Below are 19,929 nucleotides of genomic sequence, written 5' to 3'. Positions count from 1 at the left end.
AATCTTGGTGTGTCGCCAGGTCGCTCCGTCCGACCCGGGCTACCATTCCTGATATTTTGTCTTTTCTGCAGGATGGTCTGGCAAAGGGTCTGTCCTGTGGCTCGTTGCGGGTCCAGGTCGCAGCACTGGGTTGTCTTCGAGGTCCCGTGGAAGGTCGGACATTGGCTTCCCACCCCGATTTGGTTCGGTTCCTAAAGGGCGCCACTCGTCTGCGTCCTCCAATTGTGTCTCCTTGTCCTTCTTGGAATCTAAATTTGGTTCTCAGGGCCTTGTGTAAGCCTCCCTTTGAACCCTTGAAGAGGGCCACTTTGAAGGATCTTACGTTGAAAGCGTTTTTTCTTGTCGCGATCACCTCTGCCAGACGTGTTTCGGAACTGCAGGCCCTCTCGTGCAGGGAACCCTTCCTACGAATCTGAGTCTGGGATCTCACTACGGACCGTTCCGTCCGTCCGTCCGTCCTTCCTTCCTAAGGTGGTTTCGGCGTTTCATCTGAACCAGTCGGTGGATCTCCTGGCTTTTTCTCATATTGATTCCTCGGATGCATCCTCCCAGGAGCTGAAGAAGTTGGATGTGCGCAGGGTCCTCTTGCGCTACCTTGAGGTTACGAATGCCTTCAGATTGTCAGATCATCTTTTCGTTCTTTGGAATGGTTCTAAGAAGGGTAATATGGCATCCAAGACGTCCATATTGCGATGGCTAAAGGAGGCAATTGATTCGGCTTACCTCCTGGCGGGTCGTCCTCTACCGTTGGGCCTAAAAGCCCACTCCACTCGGGCTCAGGCGGCGTCCTGGGTGGAGCGTCAACAGATCTCACCTTCAGAGATCTGCCGGGCAGCGACTTGGAAGTCGCTGCACACGTTCGCGCGTCATTATCATTTAGAGTGCAGGATTCCGGAGCGGGGAACTTTGGAGCAGGCGTCTTGCGAGCGGGCCTCTCAGTTTCCCACCCTAGATAGCGAGCTCTGGTACATCCCAGGAGTCTGGACTGATCCGATACATACAGGGAAAAGAAAATTAGGTCTTACCTCTGTTAATTTTTGTTCCTGTAGTACCAAGGATCAGTCCAGAGTCCCGCCCGTGTTTTTTCCTACAGTAGGTTCGGAGAGTCCGCTGTGTTGGATGAAAGGCTTTTTTTTGCTGTTGCAAGTCTCTGTCAATTCAATCTGTTGCCGGGTCTGGTTCTTCATGGGGAAGTGACCCGAGGGTTCCCCGGTTGATTTTCGTGTATATAGTTAGTTATATGGGGAATATCCACTGCTTTGACATTGAGTAATACTGACAGGCTGTGGGCGGCACCCTGGTATATATAGTGGAGCCTGACAAGTTTTGCTGTTTCCACCTGCTGATGCGGGGGCATAACCCAGGAGTCTGGACTGATCCTTGGTACTCCAGGAACGAAAATTAACAGAGGTAAGACCCCTAATTTTCTTTTAAACTCCAGTCTTGAAGAGAAAAAATATATATGGAAGAGACTCATGAATAAAAAAAAAATAAAAAAATGAAAGAATACATACAAAAGAAAACAAATCCCCTAAGAGAATGAGCAGCTTAGAATAGAAAAGATCCTTTCACACTAGCAAAAAGACTGAGGAGACTTGTGCTATGGTGGCAGGGCAATGGCAGCCGCTAAGTGGGATCTCCCACATATGCTCAAAAAAACCTTCTCGGTCTGAGCTCTGGAAGAGCTATTGGTGTAGACGCCATCCAATCATGTCACCTCATTTGTGTGGTGGATTTGTCCTGCTGTCTCCAGAGGACCCCTGCTACAAGTCAGCAGCTTTGCTGTCTGTAACTTTTACCCAGAAGGAATCATTATGTGATGTTGGAGGTGAGTGAACCAGGCTCGCACCTGCCCACCTGCTGCTCTTATTATTGAGGTGGAGATCACCACAGTCACTGGGTTGCGAGTTCATTTCATGCCAACCTTTTTTTCTCCTTGAGTGCTGGGAAGGGAACTCTGAGATGATTCTGCACTTGGTCACTGCATTCAGTTTACTGTTGTCAGATATTAGAAGACATTTCTCACCTTTAACATCTGGAGGAGACACGTTTCTGAAGTTGCAGGCATAGAGAGGTTTCTCTTCATTAAAGGGAAGGGTTTCAAAAGGATTTGCGCTCACAGACTGCGGTTTTATGTGTAAATAGCTTTTTCAAATTGCCGGTGGGTGGGGAGATTGTAGGTTTCCACAAAAGCATTTCTTTTTTTTTTTTTGCTTCTACTTTTACACTACAAAGACATTCCTGGTTGGGGGAAGGGTAGTGCAGAGTTGAAGCAGAAACATGATTTACATGCAGGTGTAACTTTGAGCGTGTACGGCAGCATGGTTTTGCTCATGCCTGTGAATTTCCAAAGTTTATTTATATGCATAAATCTGCCTTGAAAATTGTCTAAAGTCGGCAGATAAAAAGTACCTGTGGACTTTAGCCTGTGCACAAGCTGTTTGAAAATTACCCTCTGAAAATAAGCATGATCAACTGGATGCTTTTTGGTTACAGTACTGGGAGATTTGCATTTGGGTTTTGCTAAAATATATTGCTGCCATGTATGGGTCTTATCTTTATACTTCTTTTATTACATCATGCATATCTGCTGTTTTGTGTGATGCTGTGATACCCTTTTTTTTGGTGGTGGGGGAGCATTGTAACTTTTTTGTTCTCATCTTCCAAGCACAGATGCAAATAATGCAACTTGATAAAATGCTTTGTGTTTCTTTAATAAACAGTTTGAAAAAAATTGCTTAATGACACTCGTCCCTCAGATTCCACCTGACTGAACTGACCTGTTTCTCTTTAGGCAAGAAAAAGATACAGGGGTGTTGGTGGCAATATGAAAAATGTGAGCTGGATGTCCTGGGGTGCTTTATAATGTATGGCACAAATTTTTGAATGAAATTGGATGAATAGTTGAAAAATTACTGAGGCGGGGGCAGGTAGATAGGGTGATCATATGAAGCCAATTTCCCTAAGGAAACTTGGGCTAAAAATGATTTGTCTTGTTTCCTGCTGATTTGGACAACTCTGGGAGAAGGAGGTGAACTGGGACAATAGGCTTGGAAGATCCCCTGTCTTGTTCACATGCAGTCCTCCCTGGATGACTGTGCTTTTTCTTGCCTTCATTTGACAGGGCCAGCTGCTGGAGCTGAGGACCCAGAACTACCAGCTATCCGATGAGCTTCGTAAAAACAGCACTGGTAAGATTGTAAGAAAGCTATGCTGCTGTAAAAGGAGAACTGGTTTTCGCTTCCTTCCTTGTACTTTTTCATAAATGGTTGCACCCTTTGTCTCTTGGATAGGCCAATTTTAGCTGTTTTCTTTCGATGGTTTCCTGGTGACTTCTTGCATCCATTTTGACAAAGTCTAATTCCTTGCTGGCCCATATTGGCCATGAAATCACAAGTGATGATGCAAGCCAGGGCCTGAACTTGACAAATGGATTACGGACTCTTACACCTATTCCAATGATTTCCAATCCACAATTAGTAGCATTAACATTACTATCGTTATCTCTTATTAATGCACAATCACTTGTTAGAAAGGTTCCTGTCTTAATTGACCATCTAGCTGATAATCGACCTGACATTTGTTGTATAACAGAAACTTGGTTTAAAAGTATGGATATTGTCCTGACCAATCAGCTACCAAAATCTGATATTTTTTCAGTACCTAAGGCAAATAGGAGAGGTGGGGAATTGTTACTTACTGTTCACAAGAAATTTAACATGGTACATCATACTATTAATATGATACCACAATATGAGATTGGTCTATTTAAATCAAAAGTTCTCCAGATTTGTCAGATTTATGCACCACCAGGCTTACTGGAGCACAATACCTCGCCCTTGATAGAATTTATTTTAGAGAACATTGACATGGATATCCCGGCCATAGTGCTGGGAGATTTTAATTTACATGTTGATACTATACCTCTGTCAAGTTGCGAAACTTTACTGGTCACTATACATGCCATCGGATTCAGGCAGATTGTAAACTTCCCAACACATTAAAGCAGGTCACACACTAGAATATGCAATGAATTTGCATATTTTTTTAGAGACAAGATCTCTAGTTTAATTAACATATCTCTCTCAAACACACAATGGATCACACTGCCTTTCAATTCTGAATTAACGTGGGCTAACTTTGAAAATGTATCAGCATCTGAAATTGAGATATTAATAAGCAAGATGAACCCTGCAGCCCATCCACTGGATTCAATTCCAATCAAAACACTAAAACTAATACCCAATATCATTGCTAGACCCTTAGCTGACCCTAATACTTCCTTAAATCAAGGATTTTTTCCCGATATATTGAAATGTGAGTCATCAAACCAATACTAAAAAGAAACAAAAAAACAAACCCCAAGCTAGATACAACTAATAATTTTAGACCTATCTCCAGTCTACCTTTTGTAGCCAAACTAAAAGAGAAAGTTGTTAACCAACAACTCATGGAACGTTTAGAGACCAATAATATATTATATCCTGCACAATTTGGATTCCGTAAATTTTTTAATACAGAGACCTTACTTGTTTCTCTTACAGATACAATTCTAAGAGGACTAGATAGTGGACAATCTTATCTTTTAATAATGCTGGATATCTCAGCAGCTTTAGATACGATCAACCATGATACTCTGATAAATAGGCTTGTTGAAATTGGCTTATCTAATACTACTCTTCAGTGGTTTGAATCTTATTTAAAAAACAGATCGTATAAAGTTAAAATTGGGGCCTTTTCATGGCTCAAGGGGGGCACAGTCCAAGATGGCTGCCTGAGAGGACGCTACCCTGCCTCCATATTTCCTAGCAAAGTTTTTTTGTTTTTTTCCTCGTGTATTGGGAGAAATGCCACACAAGAAGGGGAAAGTTCGGACCTTTCCACCGGACCCAGCTGGCCCCGCGGGGCAGCGTTCTATCTCTCAGTATGCAGTCCCTATCTCCGGATTGAGGTCTTCCAGCTCCACTTGCGAGACTGGGAGAAGAGCCCCATTTTCGCCGGGGGAAGTGACGCTGAGCCCACCTGATTCTTCGTGAACTGCTGCGATCTTCTCCCCTGCGAGAAGCCGGCATGGCAGGGTCCCCAGACGGAGACGTCGTAGGGCAAGCCCAGCTGGGTGGACTTGCTGAGCTGACCGCAGTTGGGACGATCCCCCCCCCCCCCCCCCCCCCAAGACTGTGTGGCCGGGGGCTCCTGAGAGGGGAGGATTGAGTGTAGGAGTCGACCCCCTGGAGACATCGGGAGAAGGAGCGCGTTTGGAGGAGGGAATAACTTGGCTCCCCTGGAGATTGTTAAACCGGCGGTGATCACAATGAAGTTCTTGTGGGACATAATAGCAGGTATGACCCGAACATTTAGAGACGGATTTTAAAAGCCCTACGCACGCTGGGCCTATTTTAAAAAGACCTTGCGATGCGTGTAAGTCCCGGGGCTTACAAAAAAAGGCAGTCCGGGGGTGAGGCCAGAGTCCTCCGACACAGCGGCAGGCGCAAAAGGTAAGGCAAGGGTCAGGGGGAAAGGTTAGGGGAAGGGGTTGGAAGGTCGGGCTAGGGGGAAGGGAACGGGGGAAGGTGACTCGGCGCGCGCACGGTGAACGATTGTGCACCCCCTTGTGTGCGCCGACCCCTGACTTTATAACTTGCAGGCGCAAGTTATAAAATTGGGTGTACATGTGTGCGTGCCGGGTAGCGCGGGCACATGTACACCCACGCGCACCCTTTTAAAATCTACCTCTTAGAGAGCAGGCCTGACGCCTGGAAAGATCAGAGAAGAAAATTGACTGTGTCGAAAAGGATCACTTCACGTTGTTGCAGGCGCATTCTAATTCCATACAAGTACTGTCGAAAGCTTACAAGATTCCAGCAATACCATCATGAGTGATCGAATATCCTCTTTATGAAGACTGGAGTCTATGGAGAACTATTTGAGACATTTGAATGTGAGAATGCTAAATTTTCCAAACATTTTGGGTGAATTACCCTTAGTGACCTTTAAAAGATTTACGATAGAGACTCTTAAGATTCCTATGGAATTAGTCCCTCCAGTGAAAAAAAAATGTTTCTACCACAGTCACTAGTTGCTGGTGATTGGGTTGATTTTGCAAATTTAACTGAATATCTTGAGAATTGTAATATAGAGGTCACTGAGCGAGCACTACTCTTTTTGTTACTTTTTTTTTTTTCTGAGTATGACATGAGCCAGTTAATGAAAGCCTATTTCAAGAATTTAAATGTTCCCTTTATGGGAGATCTGATACGTATCTATCCAGACCTTTCGAGTTACTCAACAACGTAGAAAATCTTTTTTGTTAATGCGGCCTGAGGCTTTGTCCATAGGTGCTAGTTTCCTTTTGCTCTACCCGTGCAAATGCATAATGACATTTTCTGGAAATACTTATATTTTTTTTATGCCAGAGCAGTTGAGGTTGTTCCTAAATGGGAGGGCATAGATCTGCAATATGGGAAGGGATCTGTAATTAATGTGACGGAGTATCATTTAGCATTGTTAAATTTTGTTTTCTTATAAGTCTCCTCAGATTTTTCTCCCCCCCCCCCCCCATATTTCCGTTGACATTATAAAGAGGCAATCTGTTGCTGTTTCTATGATAGTAGACATATATGTATGTAAAATGATATTCGTATTAGAGATTTCTTCTCTTAGTTACATTGCAAAGAAGTTCTTTGTAATTTATTTGAAAAGCTGATAAATAAAAAATGTAAAAAAAAATTGGGGCCTTTGAATGTGAGCAAATTGATCTTATCAATGGAGTACCTCAGGGATCTTCTTTATCCGCTGCACTTTTTAACAATTACATGTTGCCACTGTGCAAGTTATTAGCCAGTTTAGGAATAACGCATTACATTTATGCGGACGATGTCCACATTTTACTTCCTATTACGGACTCCGTTGAAAATACACTTAAATATGGGAAATCTATCTCACATCGATACAACTTCTTCTAACACAGATGAGTCTATCCCTAAATTGAACAAAAACAGAAATACTACTAATTTGCAATAAATTGAACGTGAGAACTAACTTGGAAATTTAAAACGTTACAGCCCAAATATACCATAGTAAATGAGGTAAGAGATTTAGGTGTAACTCTAGATAGTGAAGTAAACCGGAAGAAATTTATCAATACTTGAATAAAAGATGGATTTTTTTAAGCTTCACATATTAAAGAAATTGACACCTCTTCTACATGGTAATTATTTCATAATTGTTTTACAAGCACTCATTTTCTCAAAAATAGACTACTGTAACGCTTTGCTACTGAGCCTTCCAGCATCTGCCACCCGCCCACTTCAACTACTTCAGAACGCTGCGGCCCGGTTATTAACAAATACCAGAAAATATGAGCATATAACTCTGATTTTGAAAGACATACCTGGCTGCCAATTACTTTCAGAACTCAGTTTAAAACCTTAGTTTTAATCCACAAGACTATATTCAAAGAAAAAATTGAATGGTTCAATGCAGTGTTACGCTTTCATGCTCCACAACGAAATCTGCGTTCTGCAGGCAAGGGATTACTAACAATACAGTCTCCTAAACTGGCCCATTTAAACTCAGTAAGAGAGAGAGAGCACTATCCCTAGCAGGACCAGGGTTATGGAATGCACTACCACCCGAATTCAGGCTAGAGGCAAACTCACAGTAATTTAAAAAGAAATTGAAAACATGGCTATTCCAGCAAGCATTTACGTGATGACAATATTTATTTATTTATTTATTTATTTATTTGTTAACTTTTATTTACCGACATTCGTGAAGCACATCATGCCGGTTTACAATGAACTCAGGCGGGAAATACAATAAAACAATATAACATTAATAACAATAATACAATGAACCAAAGGAGCAATAAAATAAGGGAGGATAAGGGGAAGGAGAGGTGGGGGAGGATAGGCAGGGGAGGCGGGACAAGGGGAGGGAGGGAGGGTAGGGGGGTAGGAGGGAGGGGATGAGGAGGGGAAGGGGAAAAAGGCAGACAGATAGATGAAGTAAAAAACAAAATAAAATAAAATAGAATAGAATAGAGGAACTATGTACAGTTGCAAATATGTACAGGTACCATTAACTTAAGTGGTACTAAGGAAGTGTTGAAAAACCGGCCACATTAACTAACTGGGCGACGTTATTCACTAGGATATAGTTTATTTAAGGGGTAAACTGGAGGTGTACTGGGGGTAAGAGGAATACTGGGGGATTTGGTGGCGGCCGGGTGGCAAAGGGATCGTTGGGTGGCTAAGGGGGGGGGGGGGGGGGGGGATAGGGATAGGTCGGGCGGAGGGGGGGGGGGGGGGGTGGATGGCTGAGCAGGGAGGAGCTGAGAGGCGGGGGAGCAGAGGGTGGAAGGTCGAGCAGGGAGGGGCTGAAGGAAGAGAGATTTAAGTTTGGTTTGTGTCGGGGTAGGCCTGTCGGAAAAGCCATGTCTTGACTCCTTTCTTGAAATTGTGGAGGGATGTCTCTTGGCGTAGGAGGGTGGGGAGGGAGTTCCAGAGGGTGGGGCCAGCGATGGAGAACGCTCTCCCTCTGGTATGAGATGAATGTGCTGATTTGAGGGATGGGGTGTGGAGAGTGCCTGTAAGGGTTGTTCTTGTGGGGCGGTCAGAAGAGCGGTAACGAGGCATTTCATCGAGCCAGGTGTGATTGTGTTTATGTAGGGAGTTGTGAAGAATGGTGAGAGTTTTGTATTGTGAGCGGAAGGAGATGGGCAGCCAATGTAGGTCCTTTAGGATGGGGGTGATGTGGTCCCTTTTACGCGTGCTGGTTATGATTCTAGCCATGGAATTTTGCAGAATCTGAAGGGGTTTGATGGTGGTGGCAGGGAATCCTAGTAGCAGGGAGTTACAGTAATCTAGTTTCTTCTTATGAAAGTATTTTAGTTTAGTTTTATTTTTTAAAAATGTTTTTTTATGATTTTCCGTTTTCTTTTAGAATAGATTACATATTTTATTAACAATGTTTATTTAATTTTATCACCTTCAATTTATGTATATTTAATCTGTTGTTTATATACATGATGTAAACTGGTATGAAGCTACTACGAATATCTGTATATAAAAATAAATGTCACAAGTGCCATTACTTTCTGGTGCCTCAGTGGTTCATTGGTCTTGATGTCACAAGTAATACATCCACACACAATGATTTGGTAAAATGTTCAGGTCCACAAATTTTAGAAGCTGTTTAAAATGTTTTAATAACTTAGAGGGGACATCTCAGATCATGGTGTTTATGGTCCCCGGAAACAGTCTGAGACATTCAGTACAATTTCCAAAACTTCTTTTGAGTGTGTCCCTCTTTAACTGATTGTCTGTATACAAGCCTTTTTTTTTTTTAAACATATGAACTGAGGGTCCCTCCTGCTGCATTCAGTGGAAACAGTTAATAAAACACTTATTCTGAACAGCTTCTGAAATTTGTGGTCCTGAACATTTTTACAAAATCATTGTGTGTGAGGGTGTTTTACATATGTGATTTGGGTTTCCACTTATGTTGCTTGGTTTGTCACAAGTGACATCATTTGATGTTGCCTTAATGGTCCATATTGCACTGAATGCTCTTCTGGTGAAGCAGGAGCAAGTGTTTGTCCTGCCAGCGTTGAGGGAAGCTTGCTCCTTTTGCTGCAGACTTTTTAGGTATTGTACTAATTTCTTTCTGCTGTCTTGCGTGCGCACTCTCTCATTCCAGAGTTGACTGGACTTCGGCATAAGCTGCTGCACCTGGAAAAGGAGCATACCAAGGCTCAGAAGGTCAGTGAGAAAGAAGGCTGGGGAGATTATAGATGGCTTTGCAGATGGGGAGAATGCTCCACATCTGGTTATAAGATGGGATGAAGGCTACTTGATGCAGAATGCTGCTAATGTTTCCTGCACTGATTGATATCTCGTTTCTTTTTCTCTTGATCCCCTTCCTGTTCCCCAACAGGCCTTGAGTAAAAGCAAAAAGGCACAGGTAGGAGTTCAATCTGTTGCCAAAACTGATACACACAATGGCCTCACACACACACCTCTCAATCAAACAGGCCTCACACAACCACTTTTGCCAGCCGTGTGCCCGCCTATCTCACACACACAACATTCTTCACATGCAGTTTATTTTTGTCTTGTATCAGGCAGTTTGCAACATTATAGCCAGTAATAACCAGTTGGACAGTAGTGAGCTAGTGATGTATGTCTGTTCTCAGCATGGCTGCTGCCTGAGATGCAGGGAGGAAGGTAGGGGTGAGGCTGCACGCCTGACAGATAAGAATGGATTCCCGATTGTGCTGGGTTTCTGATGGCAAGCATTTACTTTTGCCTGGGGGATCTTGGTGGTGGGCATTAACCTGCCACATATATCCTCCTACTTATGCTACGTGTGCGCATGTGTGCAGCTGTCTATCATAACCTGTTATATCTTTCTGCTGGACAGGAGGTGGAAGCCCTGCTAGGTGAAAATGAGATGTTACAAGGGAAGCTGCACAGTCAGGAGGATGATTTTAGGCTCCAGAACAGCACCCTCATGCAGGAGCTGTCCAAGGTACTGTCCCACCCCTCCTTCTGATCTTTATGGAGTGCCTGCCCAAAGTACTGGGCCACTTCTTTTTTTTCCTCTCATCCTTACTTCCTACATCCATTAGTCCTGGGTGAATTCTGTGCTGCTGCAGAGCGCAGAAAATAGCAGAGGAGACCCCGGCATGCTGCGAACGGAGCGCATCCGCGTGTGCCGCAGGACATGCTCCGTTCACAGCAAAGATGAAGGCCCAGACATGCCGTTCACGGCATGTCTGGGCCTTCCATCTTCACCGCGAGCAGAGCACACTCTGCGGCACACGGGGGCCTTCCATTTTCGCCACGAATGGCGCACCCGGCCATCATCTTTGCTGTGAACGGAGCGCATCCCACGGGATGCGCTCCGTTCGCAGCATGCCGGTGAGAGAGAGTGAGTGTGTGGGGAGGGTGTGAGTATGGGGAGTTCCCTGTACGTACCCGGATCAGTCCAGACCATGGGTTAAGCCCCGTTCCAGCAGGTGGAGACAGACCAGAGTTCTGAGGCAGCCCATATAAGGACGGAACCCACCCAGGAACCCTCAGTATTCGTCTGTCTCCAGCAGTTGGAACATCTCACCCTCGGTTCCCTGTTTAGCTTGCCCTCTGGGTTTTCTTTCTTCTTTCTTAAGGGCAAGCTCACGCAAGTACTCTTTATTTTGCTTTCTTTAATTTAAAAAAAACAAAAACAAAACACTGAATTTTTTCCTCTGTCTGTGTTAGGGTAGACACTTTTGTCTCCCTCGCTCTTGGGGTTCCTAGGGGGGCTTTGCCCCTTGATATATATCAGCCTAGGTTCCCTTCCCGGTGACCTGTGTGGGTGATACTGGTGGTGCCAGTCCCACTGCTGCCGTGCCCTGAGTGGTCTATTCCTCGGATGTGCCTTTCAGGGATGATTTACATTCCCCCGACTCTGTGAGGAACTAAAACTTTTTTGTTACCTTTTTTCCACAGAGCTTTATTCATACAGTTCTTCTACAAAAAAAAACAAAAAAAAAACGAATACAGAATACATATAAAATTGAAAGGTTTTTAACCTTAAGGCAGCAGTTTTATTATTTGAGGAGAGAGCGGGGTTCAATCTCCCGCCTAACTCCTCTGGGGCTCCCGGCTCAACTGTTTTTGATTGTATCGCGGCTCCTGCCTCATGCCGCGGCCATTGTGCTGCACTGCTTCTGGAGAGTCGGCCTCCCGACTCTCCCGTGAAGGGGTTTGTTCTCTGTGCCTTTCGGGGGGTGAAGGTCCTCTCTCGAACCGCCAGCAAATAAGCCTCGGGGAAGGACTCCCCGCCGTGCTGCCAAGTCTTTTTCATCCCGGGATCGCACGGCTGTGACGGCCATGTTGGATTTTTCTCTTCCTGCTTCTCCGGGAGCAGGGGACTCGAATCTTTCGTTTTTTCCACCCGATTTGAGCCCGGTACGCTCTTGGGGTGCTGGCTCTGACCCCCCCATACCTCTCCAACCCCCCCCCCCCCCCCCCCCGCAAAAAGGTTTGGCCTGGGCCCGTTTTTCTTCGGATTTTGTACTTGTAATGCCTGATTCATATCTGGCCAGTCTGCAAAGGGAGATGGACCCCCCTCCTGTTGTTCCCCCCCCCTCCAATTCCTCCTAGGCCTTCCTCTGAGGAAGTTTTGGACCCTCAGGGCCCTGTTAGGGTTTGTGTGGTCCCTGGGCCCCCCTCCCACCACTGACCCACCTCCCCCGCCTCCTTTGGACCTCACGATGTTGGGGATGATGATGATTCTACTCCCCCTCCCTTAGAGGGTGATGATCCGCGTGTTCTGCGTTTATTTAGGCGGGAAGAATTGGAGCCTCTTATTCCCTTCGTTCTTCAAGAACTGTGAATTGACCCCCCCCCCCCCCGAGGATTCTGTGGCTGCAGCTATGACTCCAAACGCGGACCCGGTCCTGGCGGGACTTAGGGCCTTACCGTGGTGTTTCCCTTTTCATCCTATGCACCGCTTGCTCCTCCTCAGGGAATGGGAGTCTCCTGAGTCTGGACTTCGTGTTGGGAGAGCTATGGATAAGCTATACCCACTCCTTGAGGACTGCTTGGACATGTTAAAAATTCCCAAGGTGGATTCGTCTGTCACCGCTGTGACAAAGTGCACTACCATCCCAGTGGTGGGTTCGACAGCTTTACGGGATATACAAGACCGTAAGCTTGAATTTTATTTAAAGCGCATTTTTGAAGTCTTAGCTCTTGGTGTCCGGGCGACAATTTGCAGCAGTCTCATGCAGCGGGCAAGCCTTAGGTGGATGCAGCAGTTACTCAGCACCCAGGACCTCCTGTCTGCACAGGCTGAGCAAGCTGAAAGTTTGGAGGGTGCTATTGCTTATGGGGCGGATGCTCTGTATGATTTGCTTCGGGCCCAAGCTAAAGCTATGGTTACAGCGGTATCTGCCAGACGTCGTCTCTAGTTGCGCAATTGTCTGCTGATGCTTCCTCTAAGGCTCGGTTGGGCAATCTTCCTTTTAAGGGCAAGTTGCTTTTTGGTGAGGACCTGGAACAGCTTAAGTCCTTGGATGAAAACAAGGTCCACAAGCTGCCAGAGGACCGTCCCAAACAATCGAAGTTTTTTGTCCCGACTCGTTCTCACTTCGGAGGGAATCGCCGTTATGTCAACAGAGCCCATGGTTCTTTTCCCAGGGGAGGAGTATCCAGGTCTCAGTCTTGGTCCCATTCCTTTCGTGGACGTCGTGGTTTCCGAGATGGCCATCAGCAGTCCACTTCCTCTAAGTCAACCCCACAATGAAATTCGGCCGGTCCATTCCTCCGCACGAAACTTAGGTGGGCGTCTTTCCATGTTTCTCGAGGAGTGGGCCAAAATCACTTCCGACCTCTGGGTCCTCGATGTGATAGAGCACGGCTATGCATTAGATTTTGCCAGACACCTGCCGGATCTCTACATCGTTTCCCCTTGCGGCCGTTCCAAGCGGCCTGCGGTTTGCCACACCTTGTTCAATCTTCAGGAATTGGGGGCAATCGTTCCGGTTCATGAAAGGGGCGCCGGCCAATATTCAATTTACTTCGTTGTTCCCAAAAAGGATGATTCGTTCCGTCCCATTCTGGATCTCAAAAGGGTCAATCAGGCCCTCAAGGTTCCCCGTTTCAAGATGGAAACCCTGCGGGCGGTGATAGCGGCGGTTCGTCCCAGGGAATTTCTCACTTCTTTGGATCTGAAGGAGGCTTATTTTCACATCCCCATTCGTCAAGATCATCAGAAATTCCTTCGTTTTCAGATTCTAGGTCAGCACTTCCAGTTTCGGGCTCTCCCGTTCGGTCTCGCCACTGCTCCCCGCATCTTTACAAAGATCATGGTGGTCGTTGCAGCAGCTCTTCGCCGGGAAGGAATTCTAGTTCATCCTTACTTGGACGACTGGTTGATAAGGGCCAAGTCCGCCGCTCTCTGCTCTCTTGCGGTAGACAGGGTTTTAGCCCTTCTCACGTCTCTCGGCTGGATAGTCAATTTCTCCAAAAGCACTCTTCGGCCCTCTCAACAACTAGAATTCCTGGGCGCCCTTTTCAGCACTCGAGTCGGGAAAGTTTTTCTTTCGGACTCACGAACACTCAACTTGATCAATCAGTTGAACACTTTCATCACTCTCCCGCTTCCCACGGCATGGGATTACCTCCAGGTTCTAGGAACCATGGCTTCCACGATCGATCTCATTCCTTGGGCGTTTGCTCATATGCGTCCTTTACAAACAGCTTTGTTGTCCCGTTGGAAGCCGATATCCGAGGAGTATCAGGAGATTCTCCCTCTTTCCGCCTCTACCATCGCCAGCATACAATGGTGGTTTTCCCTGGCTCACCTTCTCAAGGGAATGCCTCTTTTTGACTCCCTCTTGGGTCATAGTAACAACGGACGCCAGCCTCTCCGGTTGGGGGGCTGTCTGTCAATCTCAAACGACTCAAGGGTTCTGGTCCCCTTCCCAATCTCGATGGCACATCAGTCACTTAGAAGCCCGAGTGGTTCGTCTGGCCCTCAAGTTTTTTCTTCCTCTGATTCGTCACAAAGCTGTCAGAGTACTATCAGACAATTCCACCACCGTAGCTTACATAAACCGATAGGGCGGAACTCGGAATCGTCTAATGGCATTAGAGACCAGCAAGCTTTTTCTTTGGGCAGAGAGACACTTGGATCGTCTGGCGGCTTCCCACATAGCGGGGAGGGAGAATGTTCAAGCCGACTTCCTCAGTCGTCAGCATCTCGATCCTGGCGAGTGGGAGTTATCGGACGTAGCGATGGATCTAATTGTGCACAGGTGGGGTCCCCCTCACCTAGACCTCATGGCAACGCTAGCCAACGCAAAGGCTCCATGGTTCTTCAGCCGGTGGAGGGAGCATTGTTCAGAAGGGGTGGACGCGCTAGTTCTTCCCTGGCCCTCCGACGTTCTTCTCTACGTGTTCCCTCCGTGGCCGTTGGTGGGGAAAGTCCTTCGGAGAATAGAGCTCCATTGCGGTCTGGTCATTCTCGTGGCTCCAGAATGGCCTCTAAGACCATGGTTCGCGGACCTGATGAATCTCTCGGTGGACGGTCCTCTTTGTCTGTCATCTGCCCCATCTTCTGCACCAGGGTCCCGTATTTTCCGATCAGGTGGATCACTTCTGTCTAGCGGCATGGTTTTGAAAGGAGACGTTTGAGATGCAGAGGATATAAAGATGAGGTTATTGCCACCCTTCTCAGGGCTCGTAAGCAATCAACTTCCATTACTTATGTTAGGATTTGGAAGGTTTTTGAAGATGTATGTGAAGAGTTGGGTGTTTCGGCTCGCTCGCCCTCTGTGGCGGTCTTACTTTCCTTTCTTCAGCGTGGCCTCTCCAAAGGTCTCTCGGTGAGCTCTCTGCGTGTTCAGGTTTCTGCTCTTGGTTCTCTTTTAGGCACCATCGAAGGTCGTCCGGTCGCCTCTCATCCTGATGTTCGTTTTCTTAGAGGTGCTAAACATCTGAACCCGCCTGTTCGGTCTATTTGTCCTTCGTGGAATTTAAACTTGGTGCTTCGTGCTCTTTGTTTGGCTCCGTTCGAACCTCTTCGTCGTGCCACTCTTAAGGACTTGACTCTTAAAACTGTTTTTCTGGTTGCTATCTCTTCTGCCAGGAGAATTTCCGAGCTTCAAGCTCTATCCTGTAGGGATTCTTTTCTGGTAATTATGGATAAGTGTTGTTTTACATTATTTGGAAATCACTGATCCTTTCAGATATTCACATCATCTGTTCTGTGGAGCGGTCCTAAGAAGGGTCAGAGAGCTTCTAAACCAACGATTGCATGATGCTTGAAAGAGGCTATTGCTTCCGCTTATATTTGCAAAGGTAGACTTATCCCCGAGGAGTTGAAGGGCCATTCCATTCGTTCACAAGCAGCTTTGTGGGCCGTATACCAGCTGGTATCGCCACAATAAATATATAGAGCAGCTACCTGGAAGACGCTCCATACATTTGCTCGTCACTACCCCTTGGATGTTCAAGCCCCAGATGTCTGTAATTGTGGCAGTGGGGTTCTTCGCGCAGGACTCTCATCGTCTCACCCTGTTTAGGGAAGCTTTGGTACATTCCTCAGTCTGGACTGATCCGGGTACGTACGAGGAAAAGAAAATTGGTTCTTACCTGCTAATTTTCGTTGCTGTAGTACCATGGATCAGTCCAGACGCCCACCCAGGAAAGGGTTTTTCGACAAGTCCACACTGATATTCACTTTTATTGCAGATAGCTACAGAAGAAGAAGAAAGTTACAGGTTGCTTGTTCACAAAGTTAACTTTATTAGTTATTTGATTCATTGTTATGGTTAATATTTTTTTACTGTCCTGCTTGGATATTCTTAAGGCTGAAGGGATGCAGTGGGCACACCAGGTTAACTAAGGGGGTGCCCTTGAAGTTTTTCTCTGTCTCCATCTGCTGGAAGGGAGGCATAACCCACAGTCTGGACTGATCCTTGGTACTACAGGAACGAAAATTAGCAGGTAAGAACCAATTTTCTTATTGTGTGTATGTGAGGGGGCTAGTCTGTGTGAAGGGATTTGTGTATGTGTGAGACAGAGCCTGTGTGAAGGGGTGCATGAGAGAGAGACATAGGTAGCCTGTGTGAGGATGTATGTGTGAAAGAGAGAGGGAGCTTGTGTGGGTGTGTATGCAAGAGTGAGGGAGCCTGTATGAGGGTGTGTATGTGTAAACACCCTTTTAAAATACATGTGTGTGAGAGGGAGGGACAGAGGGGAGCCTGTGTGAGGGGCATTACTGAGAACAGGGTCAAACTCTGGGACTGGCAATAGAATGGAAGGGGTTGAGCTTAGAGGTGGAGGGGAGAGATACTGGCAGGTGTAGGAGTTGGGGCCTGAGAGGGCAAAGTGGCCAGGGGAGTAGGGAGAGAGTGTGGAAGGGACACTCTTACAGTGAATTTCTAGGGAAATTCTGCATCTTTAATGTTTTTCTGTATTAATTTTAAATGTAATTACTTAGACTGTACAATACAGTAATACTTATGCTCACACATTCTTAAAATCCCGGGAGTCTGTATCAGAATGCTCAGTGCTGCAGTCTCATGGGCTCTTGCCCTCAAAGGGCTGCAACCCCTCTCCTCTGTTTGCACTTTTTTTTACGTCATCTACCTCTTCCTGTTCAATGTTTTTTCTTTTTTTATGAGTGAAAACAACTTCAGACATTACCCTTTTCAAATGCCCTTTTAAAATATCCTATTGTGATTCTCTTAATTGTCTCGGACAACTTTGTCTCTATTCACCATGTTAAGGCTATTGTCACATCATAACTCGTCTTCTAGTTCTCAAGTAATTTTGTAACTTATCTTTTCTGCTGTCGCCAACTTCTTTGCTGTTCCTTGTTTATTGGAGTAAATAAGGAACAGCAAAGAAGTTGGCGACAGCAGAAAAGATAAGTTACAAAATTACTTGAGAACTAGAAGAAGAGTTCTGATGTGACAATAGCCTTAACATGGTGAATAGAGACAAAGTTGTCCAAGACGATTAAGAGTGTGTGAGCATAAGTATTACTGTATTGTACAGTTTTCCCTCAAACAATTCTCTTTTTTGGTATGATAAACTGAGGGGTGAACCCATTGTTTAGATTACTTAAAGACTGTCATGTAAATTGTATTATTTTGACCAATATAAAGTTTGCAGAATTTTAAGTTTTTGTGTGCAGAATTCCCCCAGGAGTAATCCATCCCCAGAATAGTTTAGCAGGCAGGAACTGTTCAAAGGCACATCTGATGTTATCTAAGAATCGCTGAGACCTCCCTCACTGCTTTCAGCTTAAGTTATTTATTTCCTGGAATTTTCTAATTAAAAATCACAAACTGTGTGCTAGGTTTTTTTAATCCGGTTTTTGCTCATCCCTGTTACAGTTGTGCTCCCAGATTGAGCAGCTGGAGCTCGAGAATCGGCAGATGAAGGGGGTCCAGATGTTGGATGGGTCTCCTAAAACTGGAGCGGTGGACGGAGAGCTGCTGAGGCTGCAAGCGGAGAACATGACACTGCAGAGGAACCTGACAGGTAGAGCTGCTCACCAACACCGGCAAGAAAGGGTTAACTGTCATCGGCCTCACATACACACCCCGGCTCAGGTTAGCAGCAGTGTCACAAATGACGACATGTACATACCAGCATCTGATAGGTTAGCAGTGATATCACCTATGACATTACGCACACCTGCACACAGTTGTCTGAGTTTACATCGATATTTAGCTGGTTAGGTTGAAAGAAAACCAGAGGTCCGTCAGGTTCAAGCTGGTGATTGCCTCGTAGCTCTCTCCTTGTAGCACTTCAGAGGAAATTGAAAAATTTAACGGCATCTGTTGCCGTTATACAGTAGGAAACATTTTCTGGGTTAGCACTTTTCTGTAGTGTGAGGCTGTATTATGCCCATCAATATCTTTAATTTTTTTCTTCTAAAAGCTTGCCTAATTTTACTTTTGAATCAATTTAAAGTTGTAGCCGTAAGTATGGCTATTAGTAAGATGTTCCCTTTTGTTTTACCACTGAATAAAAAAAAAAAATTCCATTGAAGTTTATGAAATCTATTACTCTTTAATCTTAAAGGATAATGGGGAGTTAGGATTAGGAGTGTGGGCAACCAGCAAGAGTTTGCATGTCTGGAGGTCTAAGGGAGTGAGCGAGAAGGCTAAAGCACAGGAGCAGACCTGCTGGAATCTGTTGTGCCATGGTGGGGGGGAAGATGGGACTCTGAATTCAGAGGCTTTTAATATTCTGATGTGTTGCCCCCTGCAGGACCAATGAGGGGCATCCCTGCATCATCCTGCACACTCCCCCCCACGGTACCAGGGGAGAAGTAATTTAGCCAGCTTGCTTAGTTTCAGGCGAGAGCTCTGTTTATTCTGGTGAAATCTCTTTTCTCCTGGTCTCCGGGGTTTATATCCTGCCATGCCTATCAGAAGATACAGCCCTTTTTTGTTTGGGGGCTGCTTCAGTAAAAAAAAAAAAAATTGTCCACAAGATCCATGTAGGGTCCTTTTGATATATTTCTGTAGTGTAACCAGATTGCCTCTTCAACCTCTTGTTCTGAATATGAAAATAGCCTTTCTTGCAGTACTGTATGAGCAGCTTTCATGAAATTCAGATAAACTGTCAATAGTATTCCCCTGTCAATTTGATGGCTAACAATCTCAAGAGACACTGAGGTTAGTCTAGCGGGATGTGTTGCTTCTAAAATCATGCTGATTCATGCTAATCATTCCCGTCTTCTTCAAGTGTATAAGTTGTGATGGCTTTGAGTATTTTCCCTGGAATTGATGTTAGGGTGGCTGTCCTCTTGTTGCCTGACTCTGTTTAAATCCCCTTTTGAATTTATTTATTTTAGATTTTTATATTCTGCTTTTTGGCACTTCAGAGCGGGATTACATTTAGGTACTGTAGATATTTTCCTATCCCCAAAGGACTTACAATCTAAGTTCGTACCTGAGTTAATGGAGGGTAAAGTGACTTACACAAGGTTGGGAGAAGTGACAGTGGAACTTGAACCCTGGTCTTCCCGCTTCGTAGCCCGCTGCTCTAAACCACTGGGCATGCATTCAGACTTGTCCAGCTAAATAGTGCTGTTTCAATATTCGCTTGTATTTAGGGGCTGCAACTTATCCAGCTAACTTTTTATCCGGCTAAAAATTTCTCTGGATAAGTGAGGGAGCAGGACCAGCAATGTTCTAGAGCAGCGTTATTTATCCAGCTAATTTAGCCAGATAAGTGCCAATATTCAGCATTATCTATAGAAATGACGGCAGAAGACGACCGAATGGCCCATCCAGTCTGCCCAGCAAGCTACGCACTTTATCCTTTTTTTTTTTTTTTATCTTTTTTTATCACCCTCCTGTTACTATTGGCTTCCAGTACCCTCCAGCCCTAATTCCCCTCCACCCCACCACCA

The 19,929-nt window shown here is 45.4% G+C and overlaps 1 protein-coding gene across 2 annotated transcripts in view; it reads left to right on the top strand.

The window, feature by feature from the left end:
* The window catches only part of GRIPAP1 (GRIP1 associated protein 1), a 364,281-nt gene that overhangs the window by 34,362 nt on the left and 309,990 nt on the right, over positions 1 to 19,929 (top strand). For both annotated transcript variants that reach the window (XM_029610458.1, XM_029610468.1), the window contains exons 2-6: positions 3,125 to 3,191; positions 9,700 to 9,761; positions 9,937 to 9,963; positions 10,423 to 10,530; positions 17,897 to 18,044. In XM_029610458.1, coding sequence (XP_029466318.1) covers positions 3,125 to 3,191; positions 9,700 to 9,761; positions 9,937 to 9,963; positions 10,423 to 10,530; positions 17,897 to 18,044 — 412 coding nt within the window. The remainder of the gene's footprint in view (positions 1 to 3,124; positions 3,192 to 9,699; positions 9,762 to 9,936; positions 9,964 to 10,422; positions 10,531 to 17,896; positions 18,045 to 19,929) is intronic.

Source organism: Rhinatrema bivittatum, chromosome 1, assembly GCF_901001135.1.
Source record: "Rhinatrema bivittatum chromosome 1, aRhiBiv1.1, whole genome shotgun sequence".
In the NCBI taxonomy this organism is placed as follows: domain Eukaryota; kingdom Metazoa; phylum Chordata; class Amphibia; order Gymnophiona; family Rhinatrematidae; genus Rhinatrema; species Rhinatrema bivittatum.
This window is presented reverse-complemented; position numbering and strand designations above follow the sequence as displayed.